This window comes from Loxodonta africana, chromosome 18 (genome assembly GCF_030014295.1).
Source record: "Loxodonta africana isolate mLoxAfr1 chromosome 18, mLoxAfr1.hap2, whole genome shotgun sequence".
Taxonomy (NCBI): domain Eukaryota; kingdom Metazoa; phylum Chordata; class Mammalia; order Proboscidea; family Elephantidae; genus Loxodonta; species Loxodonta africana.
The window spans coordinates 46,016,880-46,041,593 of NC_087359.1; the positions used below are offsets into that span (position 1 = coordinate 46,016,880).

The following is a 24,714-nucleotide window of genomic DNA, read 5'->3' on the forward strand; positions in this document are numbered from 1 at the left end:
AGGTAAAAAACATAAAAGAAAACATTAACACATAAAATTTTAACCAAAGAAAATTTGGCATTTCTCTTTATTTGGTAACATGTTTTATGTAACTTATGTTAAATAAACCTTTTTATCACTTTTTTCTTTATGAAACAGAAAAAAAATCTTTTGTGGCTTTTTGTGACATTTCAAAGTTGTCAGGAGTTTTTTATAGGCTATTGAGAAACAATATTTGAATTATTTAATTAAAGATCTTAAAGTCTTAGTTTTTCCAAAGCCATGTGGCTTGGTTTTTGATTGATTTAATAATTTATTCTGTTGAACCTCTGCTTCTGAGGCAGATTGCATAAAAAAAATAAAACTCTCAAGTTTTAAAGAAAATTTTATCTTAACAGTGAGAAACCAAATTCTTAGCTTATATGTTATTTAATATTAAAGCTCTTTAAAATCTTATAAGTCAACTTATTAAACTTTTAGCCATAGTGAATAAGAACTTCATTCATACCGAATAAATTTTCTTTTTTAATGAACCTGTTAAATTTCTTGTAAAAACAAATATACTTTTTTCCTATGGCATAAAAAGTAAGAGTCTATAAACTTTAATTATAGTGAACATCCACCAACCCAACTTAATATTAGTAAGTTAATGTGAACATTTCTGGAAATTAGTTTAAATCTATATATTTTAAAAACACAATCACTGTTGAAATAAAGTTTGTCTAAACTCTATATCTCCATTTAAATTTTTAACCTTTTGTTTAAAAACAGGTTTTTTATTTGGTTGGAAAGGGTCTTTGGCTGACTGTCTACATGAACAACAAAAACTTATCTGAAGCAGAACTAATTTTTGTCTGGATGTCTTATCCTCATAGGGGCTTCCTTTGTATGTTAGTCTGAGGGTTGTTAGTGGCCAGGCTGAATGACCAGGCTGTTAGCTACAGCATATGTTATAGTTTCTATGTGCTTAAGACCGTAATTGCAGCAATTTTAGTCAAGGCTTGGAGGCAAAAGTTTACAAAGGCGTACATTAATATATTACATCACTACTATAAAAGGGTTTGTCATGTTTTTGAAGGCATTTATCTATAGTTGGCGACGTAGTGGTTAAGTGCTATGGCTGCTAATCAAGAGGTTGGCAGTTCGAACCCACCAAGCGCTCCTTGGAATCTCTATGGGGCAGTTTTACTCTGTCCGATAGGGTTGCTATGCATCGGAATCGACTCGGAGGCAGTGGGTTTGGTTTGGGCAAAGGTTTCAATAATGGTTACTTCAGACTCAAGAGTTTTCTTTATCTTGGTGTCAGCTGTTATAAAAATCACAGTCACTTGTGTAATTGTATGTAAAAGCCTGAGACAAATTTTTTTCATTTCTGAAAGTCAGAAGATGTAGGCAAAGCCCTGAGTCATTTGTGAAGCTATGCCTTCACCTTTCAATTGCAAGTAGCATGAGTTCAGTCTGGTCACCTGGTAACACAGACGTGGTCAGTGCACTTTTCAAATAGACCAATTTATCTTAAAGCTTCTCAGAGTAGCTGCCAAATTTTTTTTTTAGATTATAAGGCAGGCGAAACAGTTTTATGAAAAAAAAAACAGTAATTGTCAGCTATGGCTTTTAATTTGATACAAGACAGATACGCAGACACAATTTTTTAGACTAGAGCAAGTTAAAATGAAACATAAAAACTACATAATTTATTGGTCTGTGATGTCAGATAACCTGAAAAACCTGCAAATTAAAGAAAAAATGCATACAGAGAAAAATAAAAAGTGGTTGGGAGAAATATTACTTTCGATCTCTCATCCCTTAAAGTGAGCTCCACAATGCCAAATTGTGAGGTGCAACCTCAAATGTGCAGCAGACCAGGGTCAAACAGACTTTAACCCAAACTTGCAAGGGGCGGGGAGTGACTGTGCATTGAAACCTGAAACCTGAATGCATGCTGTAACTTGAAAGTGCACTAGGAAAGAGAAAGCAAGCTCAAACTTAATGGGCTGAAACTTTGATCTCCCCATAGCAACAGCCCCACCAAACGGAATTTGGTGAAGAACTCGTCAGAATGTTCAGAGCGAACCAAAAATGAAAGTAAAGACAGATCCTCAATAAAAGTCACAGAGCTCTATGCAGTGAAGGCGGAGCTCAGGTTTAAGAGACTTTACCTTAGATGACCTCTGGGAATCTGGGGAGGCAGTGAGCCAAAAGGATCTGCTGACCAGGCCCCTGTTCTCAAAGCCACTGGGTTGTAGAAGGCAGGATGGCTTAGAAATCCCACTTCTGACACTAAATGTCATAAAGCAAAATCACAAAGACTGGCTAAAATTGAAAGTTTTAATCGAGGGAATAGAGACAGCTGAAGCACAAAACAAAACACTGCAATGGAGAAACATGTAGTCCCAGCAAATGGAACACATGAACCCAAGGGGGAGCAATTGCGGGCACATGTTTATAGGGCTGGAGGAAGTACAAAACACAATATTGTGATTGGTTTACAGTAATTGAGGTCAGTCAAAACTGAGATAAAGTAAAGCATAATTTTTGGTATTACTGGTTACATGAATACATTGATTGGCTAAAAGATATTAATGAAAGACATGGTTACATCTTGGTTACAAAGCAATGACATGATGAAAATTTTCAGGAATGGTTTAACAATTATCTTGCTCAGAGCATTAGATCTTCGGAGGACAGTGGAAACAAAAAAGAGTCCATGATACAATACCTAGCCCAGTGTGTCAGAAACCAGAGGAGACTGAAATCAAAGAATATCCACAAGGTAGTCACATTCTTTAGCCTGACCACAAAGAAACTCATTTCCTTCATGATAATGGATTGATTCCTAGAGTCTGGGGAAAATACTATATTGAGCTTTTAGAGTTAGGTCAATCATTTTACAAATAGGTCAGATGCCTCTGCTTTGATTTTTATCCCTTATCAGGATTAATGACAGATTAACTTTGAGAAATAGCAAAGAACCATATTGCAGAGCCTTGAACAAGCTAAAACATGTCAACTTTAAGTCTGTGAAGTTTTTGTCGTTGTTAGCTACCATTGAATCAGCTCTGACTCATGGCAACCCATGAACAATAGAACAAAATATTGCCCAGTCCTGCACCATCTTCACAATAATTGGTATGCTCAAATCCACTAGCCACTGTATTTTGAGTACACTCTAACATTTTTTTTTTTTTTCTAACATAGGGGGTTCATCACCCTCCAGCATTACTCTGGAGAGTATTTTGTTGTGATTCATATGGTTTGCACTGGCTAATTTTCACAAGTAGATTGCCAGACCTTTCTTCCTAGTCTTAATCTGGAAGCTCTGCCAAAACCTGCCCACCACAGGTGACCCTGCTGGTATTTGAAATACCTGTGGCCTACCTTCCAGCATCACGGCAACACACAAGCCACCACAGTATGACAAACTGACAGACTAGTGGTGGCTGTGACCCTTAGGGTGCCATGTACAAAATGACATTTTAAAAAGATTCATCTGGCAGTAGTATGAATGATGCATTATAATGGAAAAGACTGGAAATCCTCAAAGACCAGTTGGAGAATCAGTTTGAAGACCATTTTACTGTAATCTAGTAGTGAATAGATTGGGGTTTGAAAATAACTGGTAGTAACGGACACGGAAAGGAAAGGGCAGAAACAAGAACATTTAAGGAAGAATTGATAGGCCCAGAGGTAGAGGGTCTGCAGGAAAGGACTAAGTGACCCCTCAAGGTTTTGAGTCCTGGAAGATGAACTTGTTTGATAAATATTTATTGTGCACACTCTATGTGGATGACAGAAACGCGAAGTACAGGGTGTCAAGCTCACACACATACATGCCAAGACCAAGGCCCAGTCCCAACTGCTTCAACCGGTAAGTCACAAATACCCACTTTTAGACTTAGTACTTACATTTAGTTTAGTACTCACACCGACAGCAAAAATAAGCCAAAGGGCTACCTCCCCAAGATTTTTGCACCACACACCAAAAACAATGATGCAAAACAAAAGGGGCCAGACGGCTGCGGTGCAACTGTGCTAGGTTTCGAGGTGTGGGATAATCCACGGCCGAGGAGCCAATTCTAGACTGTGGCTAAGAGCTTACATTCTGTAGTTCTTTTTGGGAGTGGGGCAGAAAGCACCATGCCTAATCAGAACCCAGAAGATGATGAGAAACTGTCTCGTAACTCCCTCCCAGAGGAGGTAGGGGGCGAGCGGGAGATGGCCTCATGGCAGCTCCTTACAAGCCTCCCATCCTTTTGTGTTCAGGAGGATCACAGGGCATTCTGCCAAGACCAGGTAAGTTGTAGGTCAAGCTTTTGCATGCGTGGATTGGTGCAAGGTCATCATGGCGCCATGGAGGCCCTGCTCCCCTACACAGTGGAGAGCTGGTTTCGAGACAAAAGAGATAAGCATGGTTTAGATACACGTGTCATCTATGTAACGTGCCTTATATAAATTTTAAGGTTCCATTGGGACGTTCCTAGAATTGATCTATAACCAAGTCGATACAGGAACCTGGGCAGAAATAAAGGTGTAGATTTGGGAGTCAGTTTCAGAGAGGTGGTGGTATGACTGAGTGTTTGAGTGCCAGTTCCATAGTCTTGGACTCAGGGATGAGATTCCGTCCCTGTCACTTACTAGGTGTGTGCTCCAGTTACTATGGCTGTGTGACAAATTATCCCAAAACTTAGTGGCTTGGAATAATGACATTTATTTTGCTCCTGAATCTGCAATTTAGTCAGGGCTCAACAGAGACAGTTCCCTTTTGCTCTACTCAGCATCTGCTGGGGCAGCTGGAAGGCTGGGGACGGAAATCACCAGAAAGCCCGCTCCTTCACCTGCCAGGGCTGGCTGTCAGCTGGGACATGGCCAGGACACCTACACAAGGCCTCGCCGGGTGGCTGCTTGGCTTCCTTGCACTCACAACTTTACAGAGGGGTCACAAAGTACCATCCTGAACTTTTTGTGGGAATGGAAGAGTGGCCCATATAGTTTAAGTGGCATCTTCAAATGGGAGGATGTTGAGTCTGTAACTGACATACTGAGAATTTTCAGTGACAGTGAGTGATGAAGAAAAGACTGGAGGAGGGTGGAGTATAAGACAGAACAAAACCCTGGGACATTCAACTTGGGGACTTCACACAGGAGAGGAAAAACTTGGGAAGGTCCTTTTAAGAACGTTTTGTTTTATTCCTACAGGTCAGGTAAGTGGACCTCAAGAAGGCTTATTCAAAGTTTGCAAGTCCCACCACCTCAATCCGCACCTTCCAAAACTCCCGCCCCTCTTCAAACCAGGATAGAATCTGCTCAACAGGGCCCACTGCTCTCCTGGGTGGTTTTTTTTATTTTTTACTTTATTATAGAAAATTTCAAATAGTACAATAGCAGGAAGAGTAACAAAATGAAGACTTGTGTTCCCGTCACCATTCTACTGATTACCGCGTGCGGTTTATTGCTCCATTTACATCCCCCCCACCTTTTCCCTGCCCCCTACCCTGCCTGGAAGGGGGAGGGAGTGCTGCAGTCGTGGCACCTGAAATCTCAACCTCTGGGTGGCAGGGCGGGGCCTGGGCAGCCAGAGTCCCTGAGCAGCAGCGTCCTGCGGTGGGAAGCCTCGTTCATTGCCTCCAGCATGAAAGACAAGTAACATCTACACCCACTGCAATGCAAGAATGCTCACCAGTCATCAAACACCTTTTACTGCATTCAAAGCTTCTGCCAGCTTTGGTCCGTGCGTTTCTCACGGGTTTCAAAAGACCCTTGCCTACAACCCTGATTATCTCTTTAAAGAAGCAACTCTAAAATATAAGCTCAAGAAATAACAGCTCAAATACTTATTCATAATCAATGAGAATCAATAGTGAGGTGGGAATAAGATTAACGAATCAGTGTTATAGATCACAGATCCATTTCAGAGTAATTAGAACAGGGAAAACGGCCGATCAGTCAAGAATACAAAAACTTGACCCTGACCTTATTACAACAGAGGAACTGAGACAGTCCCTGATACTTGGGCCTAGGGTAGTACTTTATGTTTGTGCTTCTGGAACTTTCTGACACATCCCCAGAGTACCAGGGTTTTCTCCACACACGCCCTACAAGGCATTGCCTCCATGGACGGCAAGAGTGGTGAGCGGACTCATCCTCTGCCTTCTGCAAAATGAGAAGTCGGATGAATACAAAGGTTCCTCCAACTCCAGGATTCTCGAGTTGTGCAGCAGCCCTGCAAGGCGGGGTCATGTGAGGTCTGACCCTTACAGACAGAGAATGCTTCCAAGACAGCAAGGGATCGTCCTCAATCTCCATCCCCGGGACATCGTGCACAGAGCTCTGCCCTGGCTACCTGCTGGCCTCTCTTAGAAGCAGAGGGACTCACGCTTTCATACCCCTTATACCCGAGCCTCACGCCTGCGAAAGAAGAGCCAGTAGGTGCCCTCATTTGCGCAGAGAGCCACAGCAGAGCCGTGGGTTCATCTTTGGCATTCTCACCCTTTAAGAAGCCCAGCTTCAGACAAGTTTGAACTGGCTTCAGACCAGGTTTTTGTTTCGGAAGAACAGTGACGACATCTCACTTTCCTAAGCAGAGAACGGAGCCCTGGTGGCGCAGTGGTTAAGAGCCATGGCTGCTAACCAAAAGGCCGGCAGTACGAATCCACCAGCCACTCCTTGGAAACGCTATGGGTGCAGTTCTACTCTTTCCTATAGGGTCGCTATGAATCAGAATTGACTCAGCAGGTTTTAAGCAGAGAAGAATCATCAAAGAACTTTTCTTCCAAGCAGCAAAGGAAGAAAACTTTTGGCAACCACATATCGCATATCAGGGATGTCTGCACTACAAAGATTCTGTCAAGGAATTGAAAATCCTTATTGGGAGATGACAGATCAGCACATCTGTCAGGAATAGCGGGCGCTCTGAGCCTGACTCGAGTGCCCTGGAATGCCATTCTGAAGCCTGAGAGGTGTTAAATCCTCAAATATCCGTATGGCAAGGTCTTGGGGTCTCGACTTCCCCAACGGTAACCTCTTTTTTCATATTACAAGGAGCTTGACCCGAGCTCCTCTTTTGGGAAAACCCCAAGCTGGACTTATTTCCCCACAAGAGCTTAAATCTCCCACTGTGGGGATGAGAACTTACCTCCTGACAACATCAGGACATAAGGAGCTTGGGGAAATTCCAGACGTCCAGTCACTCCTGCCACTCAGTGGACTGGGGTTATCGTCACTGCACAGAAAACACTACAGGGAAAACGGCCCCTTGTCTGATCTCTTTAGCTTGCCCCCTCCTTGGTGCTTAAAGGCTTGCTGACCTCCAGCTTGGCCAATCTGCACATCTGGAGGTAGCTCCAACAAGGACGACAGCCATAGAGAATAGGGCCAGTGACAGGTCTCTGACGCCATCTAGGGGCCAGCGTTGGATATGCAGCCCATGGCCAGGGACAAACAGGAATGTTCCTGTTTCCCAGGGTCTGTCAGGCCCTTTTGGCTATGGGTCATCACCCCAGCAGGTGACCTAGTACGGTCCCTTAGGCAGCCACACCCGGCCTGTCTACACGATAGCAGGCTTCAGATTTCAGGCCTAGCTGTCCGCTTGACTATACTAGTCACAGTGGTATCCATACCAGCCAGTCCAATAGCTCACAATCCTGGGAGGTGGGTTATTGGTAAGAAGGCAAGATGATCTACCACTTTTGTTAACCCGGGTCAGGGTAGAAGTGTGGTTTGCTCTTGCCCAGTGGTGGTCCTTGCCCCTGTAATCTAGGCTGTGGGAACAAAGGCCACCAGCAAGGCTCCATGGCTGTAGCCACAGCATCCCTCCTGAGATGCCTTTCGTACACACTTGGGATCAAGGGGCAGGGGTTCTGGCCAAACCTGGGCACGGGTCACTTTGATCTTGAATCACAAGACAAGTCTAAAACAGGCCAATTTAGATGATGGTTTGAAGTCTTAGACTTAAAAGGTTCCTGTTCGATTAAACATTTAAAACCCATCGAAGGGGTGACGGGGTGAGGATTGGAAGGGAGGCAGGACTGTTTTCCGAGGGAGAAGGAGGACATGTTTCCTTGGGAAACTCTGGCTCTAAGTGGAGACCTGCTGTGATGGTTGCTCTTGAGCACAGAGAATAACCAAAAAAAGAGACCCAGCACCTACTCCAACTCCAACATGTGTGTAGTGGGAGAGTGGGTCCTATTGAAATTTGATGACTTTGGAATTTTTTTTTTAAATATACAGAGTTAAAAATAGCCCTGCAGAGTGTAATCAAACATCAGGATCTGAAGGCTACCCTAAAAAGCAAAAGAGTATGAACCAAGTGGTCTGAGAAAGGCCCTGTAGTGGCTGTAGATTTCTCTAAGGAGGAAAAGGGCACTTATGACTTTACACCCCAAAGCCCTGCCCAGCCGCCCACCAGCCTGGAGATTTACCAGAATGAGTGGGAGGAGTCATCTTGCCCTAAGGCAATGGACCACGAGGCAGAAATGCTTCCTTCCTTATAGCAAGATCACTCACACCGCTTTCACTGGCCAAACCCCTCCCTAGATCCCATCTCCCCACCCCTTCACCCCCTCATCCCTCCTACCCTTGGGGACTCTCAGCAAAGTTCTCAAGGAGAGTTCCACCTGCAAGTGCAGCATTTTCTCCAAGTCTTGGGCGCTCCATGGGCTGTCAGCCGAGCATCCCACAGCCCGCCTACTTGGAGAAGCAGATGGAGAGCGTGGCACCAGCGGAGAACACCCAGAAGGCCGGGTACACAGCTTCTGTAAAGTCCACCCTGTACTTATACAGCTGGTGGATCTTGTCAGAGACGGCGAAGAAGATGACAAAGCCACAGTCACAGTTGAGAAGCACGCCGATCCGCGTGGCCTTGGTGAGGGGCAAGGTTTTCTCCACATTGTTGTGCCAGGCTGAGATCTTGGTGTTGAACCACTCCACACACCAGGAGGCACTGTTGCGGCCAAGCCGGCTCTCGGGGCCCTGGCGCTCCATGGAGCCGTAGCAGATGCCCACCCCACAGAAGTTGCTCTTCTGCAGCTCCACCTCCCAGTAGTGGACCCCTCTCTTGTAGCAGTGCAGGCCCAGCACCTGCGAGCAATATGTAAACCTCTGGGGATGTGGCCGGTAATTCTGGGGGGTGTCAGCCACCGAAGCCGTCGTGTAGTTCTCTGACAGAGCTACCTTGTTGTGGGCGGTGTTGAAGTCCAGGATAACTTTAGCAGCATCTGAGAAAGGAGTAATTACAAAGAGCCTAAGTGCTCTCACTTTTAAACCTTTCTCCAATGAATACTATTTGTTCATTTCTTTCATCCATCCATCCATCATCTGTTTAGCCATCATCCATCCATCCATTCTATCAGCCAACCAGCCATTTGTCCACCTATCTATCCATCACTCCAGTCATCTGTCCATCTAGCAGTCATCAATCTGTCCATTCATCTATCCATCATCCACCCATCCATCCATCCACTCTATCAGCCAACCAGCCATTTATCCACCTATCTATCCATCACTCGTCATCTGTCCATCTAGCAGTCATCAATCTGTCCATTCATCTATCCATCATCCACCCATCCATCCATCCACTCTATCAGCCAACCAGCCATTTGTCCACCTATCTATCCATCACTCCAGTCATTTATCCATCTAGCAGTCATCAATCTGTCCATTCATCCATCCATCATCCATCCATCCATCCATTCTGTCCAGCCGACCTGCCATTTGTCCATCTGTCTATCCACCACTCCAGTCATCTGTCCATCTACCAGCCATTCATCTGTCCATTCATCCATCCAAACCCATGTCCTGAGCACCTTATTCATGCTGGATTCTGTGCAAGATGCACAACCCCAAATCAGAGAGACACAGAGCCTGGCCTCGTGAAGTTTATAGTCCAAAAAGAAAAGCAAGTCTGTCAGCAGGTGGCGGCCCAGAGAAAGTCATGAGTTGGGATCAACCAGGGCTGACGGTTAGTCAGACTGGACAGCAAGAGAGGGATTCATAGAAGCGGTTGTGGAGTCTAAGCTGGCTAGGAAGGGAGGTGAAGAATGGCAGGCACTGATGGATGGGAGAAAGGAAGAGTGCATCAAAGTAGAGGACAGCCTGAAAGGAGTAGCTGACCAAACAAGCCAGCAGGACCTGCAGACAGGGCCCAGGACAAGGAGCTGTGCAGAGCTACTCACGCTCTAGAAGCTGGGGTCTGGTCATGGCTAAGAAGGTCTCCAGCACCTTAGACTTGGCAGCTGCATTCTGCTGCAAGATGGCAGGTTTGGCTGTAGTGGGGAGAGGAAACAGACAGCTGTTTTCAGAACAAACTCCGAGTGGCAACCCCACTGCCCCTTGCCCACAGGAACTCACCCTCCGGGTCAGTTTGTTCTGGTCCTTTGACAGCGGGAGGCTTGCTTGGTAAGGCACCAGTAGCCCCTGGGGAGGAGGGAGGAGAGAAATGAGTTGGCAACATGACACAGAGTAACTCAGTGCCCTCTACTCTTTTCAAAGATGATTTACAAGATCCACTTCCACAAATACACACCTGGGTGGCCAAGGCAATGCAGGTGAGCCCAGACAGCCCTACTGTCATCTTATTCATCTTTATCCTTTATACTGTCCTCCCCTCCAACCTCAGGCCTGCCTGTCATTACAGAATTTCATCCTAAAACGCAGGCCCCATCACAGAACTCGGATAAGAGAGGTCGGCTGTAGCTGCCAGCAATTAATGCCATGCTTGGCTGATCTCGAGAAACAAAAAGATACAGAAATGCGTAACTTACCAGATTTCTTGGCTCTCTTTTCTTCTTCTGAAAAAGAAATTTTCCAGAATTAAGAGAGTTCAAACCACAACACAACGACACTTTCAAAAGACCAGGGCTCAATAGGCAAAATGAATCTATGGTGACCAAAATCAGATCGGTGGTTATGGGGGAGGGACTGGCCCATAAGAAGCATGAGGGAATTTTCTGGGATGATGAAAATTCTTTATCTTGATTTGGGCAACGATAACACATGCATATGCATTTGTTAACATTTATCTAACTATACATTTAAGATCTCTGCATTTGACTGTAGGTAAATTATATCTCCATAAAAGAAAAAGCTCAAACAAAGAAACAAACAAAAGTCACAAATTCTCATAAAAAGACCAGGCTTAATGGCCTGGCTGAGACTAGAGGGGCCCTGGCGGTCATGGTCCCCAGACCCTTTGTTAGCCCAAGATTGGGACCATTCCCAAAGCCAACTCTCCAGACAGGGATTGGACTGACCTATAACACAGATAATGATACTGATGAGAAGTGAGCTTCTTGGCTCAAGTAGACACATGAGACTATGTGGGCAGCTCCTGACTGGAAGGGAGATGAGAAGACAGAGGGGGACAGGAGCTGGCTGAATGGACATGGGGAATACAGGGTGGAGAGAAGGAGTGTGCTATCTCATTAGGAGGAGAGCAACTAGGAGTACATAGCAAGGTGTGTATAACTTTTTGTATGACAGACTGACTTGATTTGTAAATTTCACTTAAAGCACAATAAATAAATAATTTAAAAAAAAAAAAGGTCAGCAAAGAAAAGGTGCTTTTGAAAATCTCCGGAGTGTGTGCATATGGGAACTGAGTTTGCCAGAACAGTGCTTCTTAAAAGTGTGGTCTCCAAGCCAGAGGTAGCAGCATCACCTGGGACCTGTAAGAAATGAAGATTCTCGGGCCCACCCCAGACCTTCTCAATCTGATACTCTGGAGGTAGGGCCAACAACCTGTGTCTTACAAGCCCCCAGAGTGATTCTGATGGATGTTCAGGTTTAATATAGAATGAAAAGGCATGTCTGGGACCTCCTGCCTTGCTATCTTATCTTCAACTTCACCACTGACCCCTCCCATGGTCCCACGTGCTCACCCAGCTGCTCCCTCCTCCCATGGCACAGCAGAATTCCCTCAGGAGATGTCTCCGCCCTCCACCTCATTTCCTCACCTTCTACTCACTCTCCGCCCACTGCCATCTGACCGGAGGACCCCAGGCTGTGGTACTGGAGTAGGGCAGCCGCACCTCCCTGGTCACCACAGCTCTTGGGTGTTTCATTTACACTGTGACTAGTCCACCCCCTCCTTAGCTTTTTTCCCACGTCAGTCTATTTATGCTGAGTCACTTTCAACATACAGAAGTCTCAATTCATTCCTGAACTTAATCTTCATGGTTTTCCCATCTCAGTCTATGTTGAGTCACTTTCAACATATAGGAACCTTGATGGTTCCAATAATTTTCAAGGTCCATCACCTTGAGCAGATCCATGACATGAAGCAACACGTCATTCTGCTGAGGGAGGAAGGCGCCACCTCTCTAGGGAACAGGCCACCTGATGGCTCAGCATCCACAGCTCATTCCCAGGAAGAATGCTAGTGTTTGTGATTTGGGGCAGTGGTGAGGAAGTTTTCAGAGGAAGTATCCCTTGAGAGGAGTCCCTGCGTGGTGCAAATCATTAAGCTCTTTGCTGTTAACTGAAAGGCGAGTACACCCAGAGGTGCCTCCCAAGAAAGGCCGGGTAATCTGTGTCCAAAAAATCAAATACTGGAAACCATATGGAGCACAGTTCTACTTTGACATGGGGTTGCCATGAAGCAGAGTTGACTCGACAGCAACTGGGTTATCCCTTGAGAAGGACAGATGTCTATAGTACTTTTCCACCTACTCGTTCACTTCCCTTTTACACAAAGGGCCCTTCAACACTTCCCAGCTTGGCTGAGGGCTCCTTCCTCCAACTGCACCCGGGCATCCCAGCCCCTGCAGGAGTCCAGTCAAGAACTGACAACACACATCTGTCTGCTAAAGACAACCTAGACATTGAAAACAAACAAACAAAACTGCAGGGTCTTCTCGTCCTTCCAGTCACCCATGGTGTGGAGGCATCACCCCTTGGGATCACTACTTTTTAGGGAAACACTAAACAGCTAACATTTCAATGACATGTTTATGGTTCATAAATAATCCGGGGGGGGGGCCGATATCATTATTGTCCAAACCTCCATCTCAAGTGCATTCTCAACAAGGGCGATATCGCCCCCAAGAGGGGAAAAATCGGCTCTTGGGGAGTGAAAAAAATCTCACTCTTTCTATGTATAAAGCACAGTATATAAGCAGATATATAGTATATCTGTGGCAGTAAAATTGTATGGCGAGAGGTGATCAGAAAAAAAAAAGTGTCTATAAAGGCTTGGAGTGATGAGAAGAGTGAAGATGACGTGGGGGGCGAGAAACACTGCAATAGCAGATGCACATTACAGCTCAAAGCTAAACAGCTCTCAACTACTGACAAGGCTTGACCTCCTCCAGGGGGCTCTGCCCAAGGCCTGGAACTTGGGTCTGGGAATAAGCCAGTAAGTTGGTGATTCAGCTGTTCCAGGCAGCCCAAACACGCTACGGGTAAGCCCTCCTGAGCACCCTAGTGCAGTTTCTGCAACTTCCACACTCCGCAACCTGTAGCCAACTTTACTCCAGATGAGGCTCGGGCTCGGCCAGTGACCTGGGATGGGCTTGAGCCCCCCTGGAAGGAGCAGGGACACCTCTGAGTGTCTCACCCAGGCACAAGCCAGCCACAGCTATGCTGTTTCCATGGAGACAGTGGAAAGGTTACTTACTCGCGGGCTTCTTCACAGGATGTGGCAACTTGTACTTGGGAAGTGGGATGGGCTCTCCAGGGTCACCTGTGCCAAAGAAAAAGGGGCTCATTTATGCAGCTCTTCCCCACCAACCCTAGGAGCCAGCTTTGCCATGGGCAGGCAGGTAGAGGGTTTATAAAGACAGCCATTTCCAGTGGCCTTCTCCATCCAATTATTTACAAGAGCTAGAAAGAAGGTGGAGCCCTAGTGGCACGGTGGTTAAGAGCTTGACTGCTAACCAAAAGGTCGGCAGTTCGAATCCACCAGCTACTCCTGGGAAACCCTGGGAGGGCAGTTCTAATCTGTCCTATAGGGTCGCTATGAGTCAGGATTGACTCAATGGCAACGGGTTAAGAAAGAAGGTAATAGGAGGGCCAGTTTGGCATGCTCCCTCTCTTCTCTGACACAGAATGTAGCTGGGATCAAGTCTTTTCTCCATCACCACCCAGCTCGGGGACCTCTCAGAGCTTGGTTTCTCCCAAGCGTACGATGGGGGATGACCCCACCATGCTGATGGTTGATGTGACCACCAAATGAGACCAAGAGGCCTGGCGTGCAGTGTCTGCTCAATCAATGTTAATTTCTTTCCGGCTGGTGTTCTCTCTCCTTCCTCCTCCCACAGACCATGGACCACCAACACCTTAGCAGGACAAAACATGCGTGGCTAACTCATCAACAGCTTTACCCTCTACAAAGCACTTCACACCTGGATTGCCATGAAGCTGCGCTACAACCCGTTTCAAAGGCACTCTTCTGCAAGAATGCTCGTCTTACCAAGCGGAAACTCAAGCCCACTTCCTGCATTACACAACAGATGGCTTCCGTGTGCCAGGCTCTGTGCTAGGCAACTTGAGAGACGGCAATGGACGACAGACACAGGCTTGCCCTCAAAAAAAGCATAATCTGGCAGGAGAGGCTGACAGGAGTCAAGGTAAAGTCAAATGACGGATGTGCAAAGGGCCCTAAAGCGATAATAAGGACCCTACAACCTAGTGTGAGGACTGAGAGGGTACAGGGGAGGCTTGCGGAGAAATGCAATGTTTCAACTAAGCTTCGAAGGGTGTTAACTGGTGAAGACGATGGAGCTGGAGCCTTCCGGGCAGTGGGGAAAGAGCACATGCAAAGGCCCTGTGGTATATTTGAAGAACTGAATACAGACGGGTGAAGAAGCACCTTGGAGCCTGTAGGCTGGAGTCCAGGGTCTAGTCTGTAATCTGGCAGTAATGGTGAGCCCCTAAAGCAGGGAGGGATAGTGAGGGGGAAACAATCTCAGGAGATCATATTTGAATTTTGAAAAGCTCTCTTTGGCTGCAGCCAGAGTAGATGCAGAGGGGCCGTTTAGGAAGCTGCCATAGTCATGGGCACAAGTGATGGCAACTAGGAGCAGGCTGGTGATGGCATCAGGGCCTGAGCTGGTAGACTGGGTCAGGAGATATTTAAGAAGCGAACTCTGGTGATGCACTGGCTATGAGGGGAAGGAAAGGGAGTGTCATGGAGGATTCCCAAGTTTCTCTCACCCCAAAACTAGCCATTCTCCCATCAAACACTGACAACTCGACGTCCATTCAAAGCCCATCACAACCTACCTCAATGGTCATGCTCTGAAAGAGCTTGTCCAAAAAGGCCCATCACAACAACAAGCCTCCACAGTTTTCTAGAAGGGATGGCTATAAAGTCAGGATGAGTCAAAGACTCCCCACTACCCCTAATGAAGGGTGGATGTTCCAGGCCCCAGTGCTCCATATCATACCCCCTCTTCTGCCCCATCTCTCCTTCCAGAACACTGAGGGGACCCATCTAGCTTCAGGGCTCCTGGTGAGCAAGCATGGGGGTTGCCAATGTCACCTGGGCCGGTAGAGTCCTCGGGCCTCTTCTCCTGGGACTGCTTGATGTGGCGCTTCAGCTCGTTTTTGAAGTCTATGGTACCCTGGTAGACCTCCTTCATTAGCTCGTGATTCAGCTCGACCCTGGGCACGTAGACTGGCTTCGTTGAGATTCCTTGCAGTTTTGAAGCTTTCTGAAACAAGCCAGAGGGCTAGTATAGACAATTCTGGTGAAGCCAGGGCCTGAGCTCCATCCTCAGGAACCTAGGGAGGAGCTTCCCTGAACCCATGGGTGCTAAGTCCAATTCAGCCTTCTCGTGTGGCAGACTAGAGGTCACCGGGGGTTAAAGCATCACTTGAAAACACAACAACCTGGAGCTGGAAAGGACCTTGGAGATCCCTCATCTTACAGATGGGGAAGCTAAGGTCTAGAGATGGCAAATGGCCTTCCAGGAACTCTACCAATTAGCAGCAGAGATGAGTTTGGGACACAGGTCTCCAGGACCCTAGATCCCCAGGACAATGCTCTTTCCTCTCCGTCAGCTGCAGGTGGAAAAGTACAGGAGACTCAGTACCATCTCTAGCCCTCGGGGAACAGCTCTAAACACATGTTCTGATGACACACAGAAGCACCTCAAGAGATGCAGGATTGAGCCAGGCCACGTCCTATGGAAAGGGAGCATCTTAGTGATGGTCCCAAACTTTGAGACAAAATCGAGTCATGTAGTATCAAGAGGCCCAGATGTGGCCTTGGAAACCCTCCCACAGCTAGTCCAACAAATAGGAATGAGCACTTCGGATGAAACTTCATGGCATCCAGGCTAAGCAATGGATGAGAAGCCTGTGAACACTCAAGAAAAGGTTCCCAGTCACTCCAGGACCCTCCTGAGGACCTGAACAAAGAAGCTGGGTCTTTGTGGTGCTGTGGCAGGTGATCCAATCAATAGGGCTGACCAAACACTCTGCATGCAGGCACTCTGAGGGCTCTGAACAAGCAAGGAGGGAGTGGGTGGTAACAAAGGGTGGCCCCACCCAAAAGGAACTTACAATCAAAAAAAAAACAGACATGGAAACAAGCCCATCTAATGCACCATCATGAGTGCCACAGTGGAGGGAGTGTAACATGCTCAGGAACGGCACTAATGGCGTAACAATGAGAACCCAGGAAGACAGGAAACTGTCCTTGAAGCAGGCCTTGGAAGAAGGACATGGATTCCCTAAACAGGGGAGGCACAGAATTCCCAACAAATGCCAGTGTTCGCGGCATGGTGAGTCCTCTGCTGGGCAAGGGCTGGGTGGCAAGAGCTGGCAAAGATGGCCCAGTCACCAAAGACCTTGTGGGCCATGCTAAGGAACAAGAAGCCAGAAAGGGTGGTGGAGTTGAGGGGAGCAGGGGGAATCTGTGCTTTAGCAAGAGACTTCCAGGGGCCTTGCAGAGGAAGGGTAAGAGGAAGATGGCAGAGGTGTAGGTACACATCCCAAACACCCGTGAAGACAATGGGGGATCAGTCCCACAATTAGATTATGTTATGTTGCAAAGGTGAAGGAATTCTGCAGATGTGATTAAGTTCCAAATCAAGTGATTCTGAGCTCATCAATAGGGTGAGTATACTGAATGGCCCCGATTTAATCAGGTGAAAGCCCTTAAAAGACGGACTGGGCCTTCCTGGAGGGAGTGATTCTCCTGCTGGCTTTGAAGAAGCAAGCTGCCCATCAAGAGAGGGACATGTGGCAGGGGACTGCAGGGGCTGTAGTAACTGAGAGCCGCCTCTGCTGACAGCCAGCAAGAAGACTGGAACTACAGCCCTACAACAGCAAGGAACTGAATTCTGTGAGCCTGAAAGAGGCCCCTACGCTCCTAGCCTGGCCGACACCAGACTGCAGCCTCGTGAGACCCTAGGTGGACAACCACTAAGCCATGCCCAGAATCCTGAGTCACGGAAATTATGAGATAATAAATGTGTGTTGTTTTAAGCCACTGCCCTTATGTTAAGTTGTTATGCACCACAGAAATGAGACAGCATGTGTCTCAGGGATGCTTCCAAAGACCGCTTACAGCCCCAATTCCTCGAGGTCCCTACCGCAACTGTATCAACACGGCGACGCTAGGCAGAGGGAGCATTCAACAACACTGACTGCCCTCACCAAGACTCACCTCCAGAAATTCAAACTCATCCCCCTTACTCAGGGCGACTTCAATCTCCTCCTTCATGGTCTGGATCTCACCCTTCTTCTTGAGAAGGATCTGATAAATGTTGTCAAACTTGTTGCTGACCCTCTTCTCCTCTTCTTTTATCTTCCGTGTACAGCCGGCCTCTGAGGCATCAATGAGAGCCTTGATTTCCATGTATTCTTGTCTGAGCTCATTAATCTTCCTGTTTGCTGTCTCCTACAGAGGGCCAAGATGAGATAAGAGGGCACCGTCAGACTGGCCAAATGCTAAACCTGCAATACGTGTTGGTAAGATGTGGAGCCACGGGAACTCTTACCTGGTACTAGGTGGGAGTACAAAGTGGTACAGCCACTCTGGAGAGCAATTTAGCAATGTTTTTTAGTAAATCTGCTGCGGGGGCACTGGTAGTTCAATGTGAGAGACCTGAGTTTGAGTACCAGCCAATGAATCTCGGGTGCGGCCACCACCTACCTGCCAGCGGAGGCTTGCATGTTGCTACGAGACTGAACAGGTTTCAGTGGAGCTTTCAGACTAAGATGGACTAGGAAGGAAAACCCGGTGATCTACTTCTGAAAATCAGCCAATGGATCACAATGGTCTGATCCCATTTTCATGGGGTCACCATGAATCAGGACCTAACTCAACAGCAGCTAACAACAGTAAATTTGAAGGTGCTCATACCCTATGACCCAACCCTAGGAATATACCCTACCCAATCCTAGGAATGTTAAGAGCTCAGCTGCTAACCAAAAGGTCAGCAGTTCAAATCCACCAGCCGCTCCTTGGAAACTCTATGGGGCAGTTCTACTCTATCCTGTAGGGCCGCTATGAGTCAGAATTGACTCCATAGCAACGAGTTCGGTTTTGTTGGTTTTTAATCCTAGAAATATACCCTAGAAAAATTACCAGACACCTAGTAATTTGAGATAGCAAAACACTGGAAACAACTTAGATATCCATCAATAGGCTGTATACACAGACTGCAGACTATTCATACCATAGTATATTAAACAGTAATAAAAATGAATGAACCAGAGCTATACTTGGATAAATCGTCATGAGGGAAAAGCAACTTGTAGAAGGATATAGGCAGCACGATGCTGTATATACAGCTCAGGAACAGGCAGAATGGTCGTACTTACTGCTGCAGAAAGCACACACAGACAATAAAAGTATAAAGGAATACATGGGAGTGAATGAATAAATTAAAAGTAGCAGATACTTTTGGAATAGAGGAAAGGGGATATAGTAAGAGGGAAGCAAAAAGGGGGCTTCAACTGCATTGGCGATATTTGATTTCTTAAGCTGGGAGGCAATTCGGGGGTAATTTTTTAAAAGAAAAGGCATGAAGCAGCTCTGGAAAAATTCTAGCTGCCATGACTCTCTAGAACGACATTGTCCCACACTGTAGCCACTCCCGCAATGTGGTTAAATGGGGCGCGACTCCTCAAGCAGCTTGGGCTGTATTGCGTGCAAATGGGTGAAAATTTACATTGCTTTAGGAGACTTATTAAAAAAAGAAAAATATCTCATTACTACTTTTTTTTTTTTGATTATACATTGAAATGATAATATTTTGGATATCCTGAATTAAAATGTATTCTTAAAATTAGTTTCTTGTGTTAGTCAAGTTAATATTACATATGGGCTCACGTGCTATGTCTCTTGGGCAGCACTTTACTTCTTGGGTATCCTCCACAGCTGCCACTATAAAGCTGGGAACTGAAGCTCCAGAACAAGAGATTAAAAAAAACAAACCTTGCTTAATACAAAGGCAACATAACGTTATTATACAAAAATTTGAAAAATAGGGGGGAAATAAAACCTCCCTAATTTTTTTTTTTTTTTAATTCTCCCACTCCGACACCTGTGCCGCTATCCTTTTACTGTACTTTCAGTCTTTTTTCCTATATTTTCTGCAGTAGGTTGAATGGTGGCCCCCAGAAAGATCCGTCCATGTTCTAGAATCTGCAAATATTACCATATTTAGAGAAAGGGTCTTTGCAGGTGTAATTAAGCTAGGAACCTTGAGATGAGATCATCCTGGATTACCCATATGGGTCTTAAATCCAATGACAAATATCATCATAAGAGACAGAAAAGGAGAACGCACAGACATGTGGACCATGTGAAGACAGAGACAGAGAATGGCGCTTTGCTGTCACAAGCCAAGGAACGCCTGGAGCTCCCAGAGGCTGGAAGAGGCAAGAAAGGACCCTCTCCTAGAGCCTTTGGAGGGAATGTGGCCCTGCCAACACCTAGATTTAGGACTTCTGGCCTCCAGAACTATGAGGGAATAAATTTACGTTGTTTTAAGCCACCTAGTTTGTGGGAATTTGTTACAGCAGGCCTTCGTGATGAATACAATTTGTTTCATAAACTGCCACAACCCCAGTGAGTATATATTTTTGCTTCCTGTTTTGTTTCTGCTTTATATCATTGTCATTTTTCTTTATCAGTACTTTTTTTAACCCAAATTTTTAATGGTTACCCCAAGGTTAGGCTTTTTAGTAGTTTCCAATTTGGGGCCGCGAAGGCTTTCTCTTGGGCACGTAGTTTTTTGCGCTTTTTGCGAGGTTGAAGTTTAATTCTGACACTTGGGAGTGGGCCCAACACCAGCCTGACCAAGGTCAGAGCGGAGTCTGTCTTGCTTTGGGCCAGAACTGGTCACTCACCCGCACATCCTGCTGCCTGGCTCTCACGTCCTCCAGTGCTTTCGATGCACCATTGATCTGACTGTACATGATGGCCAGTTTTTGCTTCAGCTTAGTCTGCAGAGAAAACGAACCAGGTGACAGGGCCCCTCTTCACTCCAGCCCAACACCAGCGTCCAACACCAAGGACAACCCCCGGAACCTGTCCCCCAGGTGACTCCTCCACCCAAGTCTTGCCAACTTTTTAAAGTATTCTCATACTTACTGATTCCCTCCATTCTTTTAGTGAATAGTACAGAAGAGAAGTTAAGAATCTAAGATTTAGTACACCCACATGCACTGCAGCACTAGTCATAATAGCCAAAAGGTAGAAACCACCTAAATATCCATCAATGCACAAACCGATAAACAAAATGTGGTACAGCCATACAATGGAGTATACTCTGCCATAAAGAGAAATGAAGTCCTGATACATGCTACGACATGGACGAACCTTGAAAATATTATTCTGAATGAAACGAATCAGTCACAAACGGACAAATATCGTATGAACCGACTTGCAGAAAATATAACAGGCAAGTGTACAGAGACCAAAGTTTATTAGTGGTTACTGGTGTCGGGACACACTGCTTAGGGGCTTAGGGGACACTGAGTTCCTGTTAAGGTGATGGAAAAATCTAGGAATGATTAATGGTGATGGTTGAATAACATGATGAACATAATTAATGTCACTGAATGGTACATATGAAGACTGTTAAAATGGTAAATGTTTTTGTTACCTATATATTTACCCCAATTAAAAAAATACAGAGTACAGGATTTGGAGCAAGACAGGCCAGGGGTAAAGTCTCAGTTCCAACTGGGCAAATTCTCTCACCTTCGTTTCCTAGGACACAAAATAGTTATAACAATTGTTCACTCTTCACAGGGTTGTCAGAAGGATCAAATAAGTACTCAGCACAAGGCCTGGATCTCAGTAAGGACATACTAAGTGTCCGCTTGTATTCTTACGAGTTTTTTCACTACCATCCATTTTACAGATGATAAGACTGAGGCAAGGGGGACAGCAAGGTGGCCAGGCTCCTAGAGAAAGAAACAGTGGGACAGCTGCAGGGTGTCAGGGGACGCACCCACCTGCAGATATAAGTTAGCTTGTGGATATCTCTAGATACATATTTGTAGATGTTGCATGTATGCTAATTTAGACAAAAGAACACACAAAGGGCACAGTCATGAAAACTTCTTATGCACAAAAACAAGCACCTCTGAAGATGAAGATACTAGGCTTGAAGGCTAAGGACCATTGGCTTGCGGGACATCTACATCGACCAGCACAACATAGTGCATAAAAACAATGTTTTACATCCTACTTTGGTGAGCAGTGTCTGGGGCCTTAAAAGCTTTCAAGCAGCCATCTAAGATACAACTAGTGGTCTCTTCCTGTCCAGAGTAAAGGAGAACGAGGAACACCAAAGATTCAAAGGAGCAATTAGTCCAAAGAACTAACAAACCACATGCACCACAGAATGCATGAGACCAGAAGAACTAGAGGGTGGCCGGCTACTACTACTGACTGCTCTGACCGGGATCACAGTAGGGGTCCTAGACAGAGCAGGAGAAAAATGTAGAACAAAAAAAATCAAATTCATAAAAAAAAAAAGACCAGACTTATTGGCATGACAGGACACTAGAGGAACACCCAAGACTATGGCCCTAAGACACTCCTCTGACTTGGAACTGCAGCCATTCCTGGAAACCACCTTCCAGACAAACAACACGCAGGCCTATAAAATAAACAATAACACCCAAAAAGAACAATTATATGAAACCAAAAAGGCAACATTTGCCTAAAAGTAAAGACGAGAAGGCAGGACGGGGTAGGAAACAGGGAACCCAGGATAGAAATGGGAAGAGTGCTGGCACAGTGTGGGGACTGCAACCAATGTTACAGAACACTTTGTGTACAATGTGTTGAATGAGAAATTAATTTGCTCTCTAAACTTTCACCTAAAACACAATTTAAAAAAAAAAAAAGGGTGGGATAGTTGCTTCGGTAATGACAGATGAGGTCATTCAGACAACCCTCCTATGTAAACAACCAGAAGAGCAGACAAGATATTAAAAAAAAAAATTCTGCTTAAGGACATTGGAAAGCTAACAAAGGGAGGAAGGAGCCAAGATCCGGGAGGAGACCCCGAGACAGAAGCCTGGCATTTGCCAATTCTAGAAGACAACTGAGAAAGCCTCAGACTCAGGGAGACACAAGGACAAAAATCAGGGTCCAAGTCTAGTACACCTAGATGGTGCCCGGCTACCACCACCTATATCTCTTACAGGGATCACACTAGAGGGTCCCGGACAGAGCTGGAGAAAAAGATAGAACAAAATTCAAACGCACAAAAAAAGACCAGACTTACTGGTCTGACAGAGACTGGAGAAACCCTGAGAGTATGGTCCCCGGACACCCTTTTAACTCAGTACTGAAGTCACTCCTGAGGTTCACCCTTCAGCCAACGATTAGACAGGCCCATAAAACAAAACTGGGCTAAAGGGGCACACCAGCCCAGGGGTAAGGATGAGAAGGCAGAAGGGGATAAGAAAGCTGGATGAATAGAAATGGGGAGCTCAAGGTTGAGAAGCGGAGAATGTTGACATGCAGGTAGGTTGGCAACCAATGTCAGAAAACAATAAATGTATTATTTGTTTAATGAGAAACTAATTTGCTCTGTAAACCTTCATCTAAAGCACAATAAAATAAATTCTAAAAAAAAAAACCATTGTCCAAGGCTCACCCGGTGAACCTCCCCCAGCCCCAGGCTGGAACCACCAAGGGCTACATCCGAGGGATAAGGAAAAACAAGCTGTAGATCAGCACACAGGGGCTGAAGTCCAGCTGCAACTGAATTAAGGTGATTCAAATTGCTAGGACCCACATCACCTCCAGAAATGAAGGTAAATCATCCATGAAGGAAGATACACTCATCCTGGGCTTCATATTCTATAATTACTTCTGTAATTTTCATAATCAATATCTAAGTCTCCTAACTCCCCGCTCAGATAAAATGTTGGCGCACAGAAATGGAAAGGAAAATAGCCGCCATCATAAGAGCAAAACCAGTTGCCATCAAATCAGTTCCAACTCCTGGCAACCCCGTGGGTGTCACAGTAATACTGCACTCCACAGGGTTTTCAATGGCTGATTTTTCAGAAGTAGATCACCAGGCCTTTCTTCCTAGGTCCCTCTAAGTGGACTCGAACCTCCAACTTTTCAGTTAGTAGCCGAGCATGTCAACCATTTACACTGTGCAGAGACTCCATATCATCCTAATTACCCACTGCCATCGAGTTGATTCCGACTCACAGTGACGCTACAGGACAAAGTAAAACCGCCCCATAGGGTCTCTAAGGCTGTAATCTTTACGGAAGCAGACCATCACATCTTTCTTATAATAGCAGCTACTATTTATTATGTACTTACTATATCCCTGGTAGAGCACTGTTGGCGCAGTGGTTAAGAGCTCAGCTGCTAACCAAAATGTTGGCAGTTTGAATTTACCAGCTGCTCCTTGGAAAGCCTGTGGGGCAGTTCTGCTCTGTCCTACTGGGTCGTTATGAGTCGGAATCGAGTCGACAGCAACAGGTTTTATATCCCTGTTAAGGAGCCCTGGTGGTGCAATGGTTAAGCATCAGGCTGCTAATCAAAAGGTTGAACCCACCAAGCAGCTCCTTGGGGGAAGATCCCTCGCAATCTGCTACCATAAAGATTATAGCCTAGGAAACCCTACGGGGCAAAAACCAAAAACGAAGCTACTCTATTCTATAGGGTCACTATGAGTTGGAATTGATTCAATGGCACACAACGATAACAGCACATGCCAGGAACTTTCTAAGTGCTTCACATGTATTAACCTATTTAAATCTAAGAACAACCAGATACAGTACGAACTATTATTATCCCCACTTTACAGACGAAGACACTGAGGCACAGAGCAATTAAGTGACTTGCCCAAGGTCACACAGTTATTAGCTAGTATAGCTAAGATTCTGATGTTACAATTATGGACACAGGCCCAAGCTGTGAACACTGAAAACTTCTAGAAAAAAGATTCACTTCCCCTGACTAGCTGGCTCAATATACTCCACCCCTTTCATTTTCCTGCCTCTCCCACTCCACCCAGAATATTCGGAGCTGAACACGATGACCTTGAACCTGGATTTAAACAACCAGTGACAGTCACAAGCAAGGGCTGGAAACAGGAACCAAGGCTGAACTAACTGGACCCTGAAAGCAGGGCTTCGAACCACTTGAACCTTTCGAACAAGTTCCCAGGAAGTTATACATAAGAGTCACCAGAGAGATCTTTTTTAAAGTGTAGATTCTGACTCACTATATCTGGGGGTGAAAATGCAAATTCTCAGCAGGGGTCCGAACCCGAACCGGATCGGTTTGAAGCC

The 24,714-nt window shown here is 45.8% G+C and overlaps 1 protein-coding gene across 8 annotated transcripts in view; it reads right to left on the reverse strand.

The window, feature by feature from the left end:
- Positions 1-24,714, reverse strand: part of TRIM25 (tripartite motif containing 25) — a 49,700-nt gene that overhangs the window by 20,246 nt on the left and 4,740 nt on the right. For 4 of the 8 annotated variants that reach the window (XM_064271266.1, XM_064271268.1, XM_064271270.1 and 1 more), the window contains exons 2-9: positions 20,281-20,376; positions 17,588-17,821; positions 15,455-15,626; positions 13,589-13,654; positions 10,737-10,763; positions 10,324-10,389; positions 10,149-10,238; positions 8,552-9,191 (exon numbers count right to left, since the gene is read on the reverse strand). In XM_064271266.1, coding sequence (XP_064127336.1) covers positions 8,662-9,191; positions 10,149-10,238; positions 10,324-10,389; positions 10,737-10,763; positions 13,589-13,654; positions 15,455-15,626; positions 17,588-17,821; positions 20,281-20,376 — 1,281 coding nt within the window. In that variant the 3' untranslated portion in view covers positions 8,552-8,661. Of the gene's footprint in view, positions 1-2,293; positions 4,362-8,551; positions 9,192-10,148; positions 10,239-10,323; positions 10,390-10,736; positions 10,764-13,588; positions 13,655-15,454; positions 15,627-17,587; positions 17,822-20,280; positions 20,377-24,714 lie in introns of those variants that run through there. The other 4 variants (XM_064271271.1, XM_064271267.1, XM_064271273.1 and 1 more) reach the window with 4 other exon arrangements.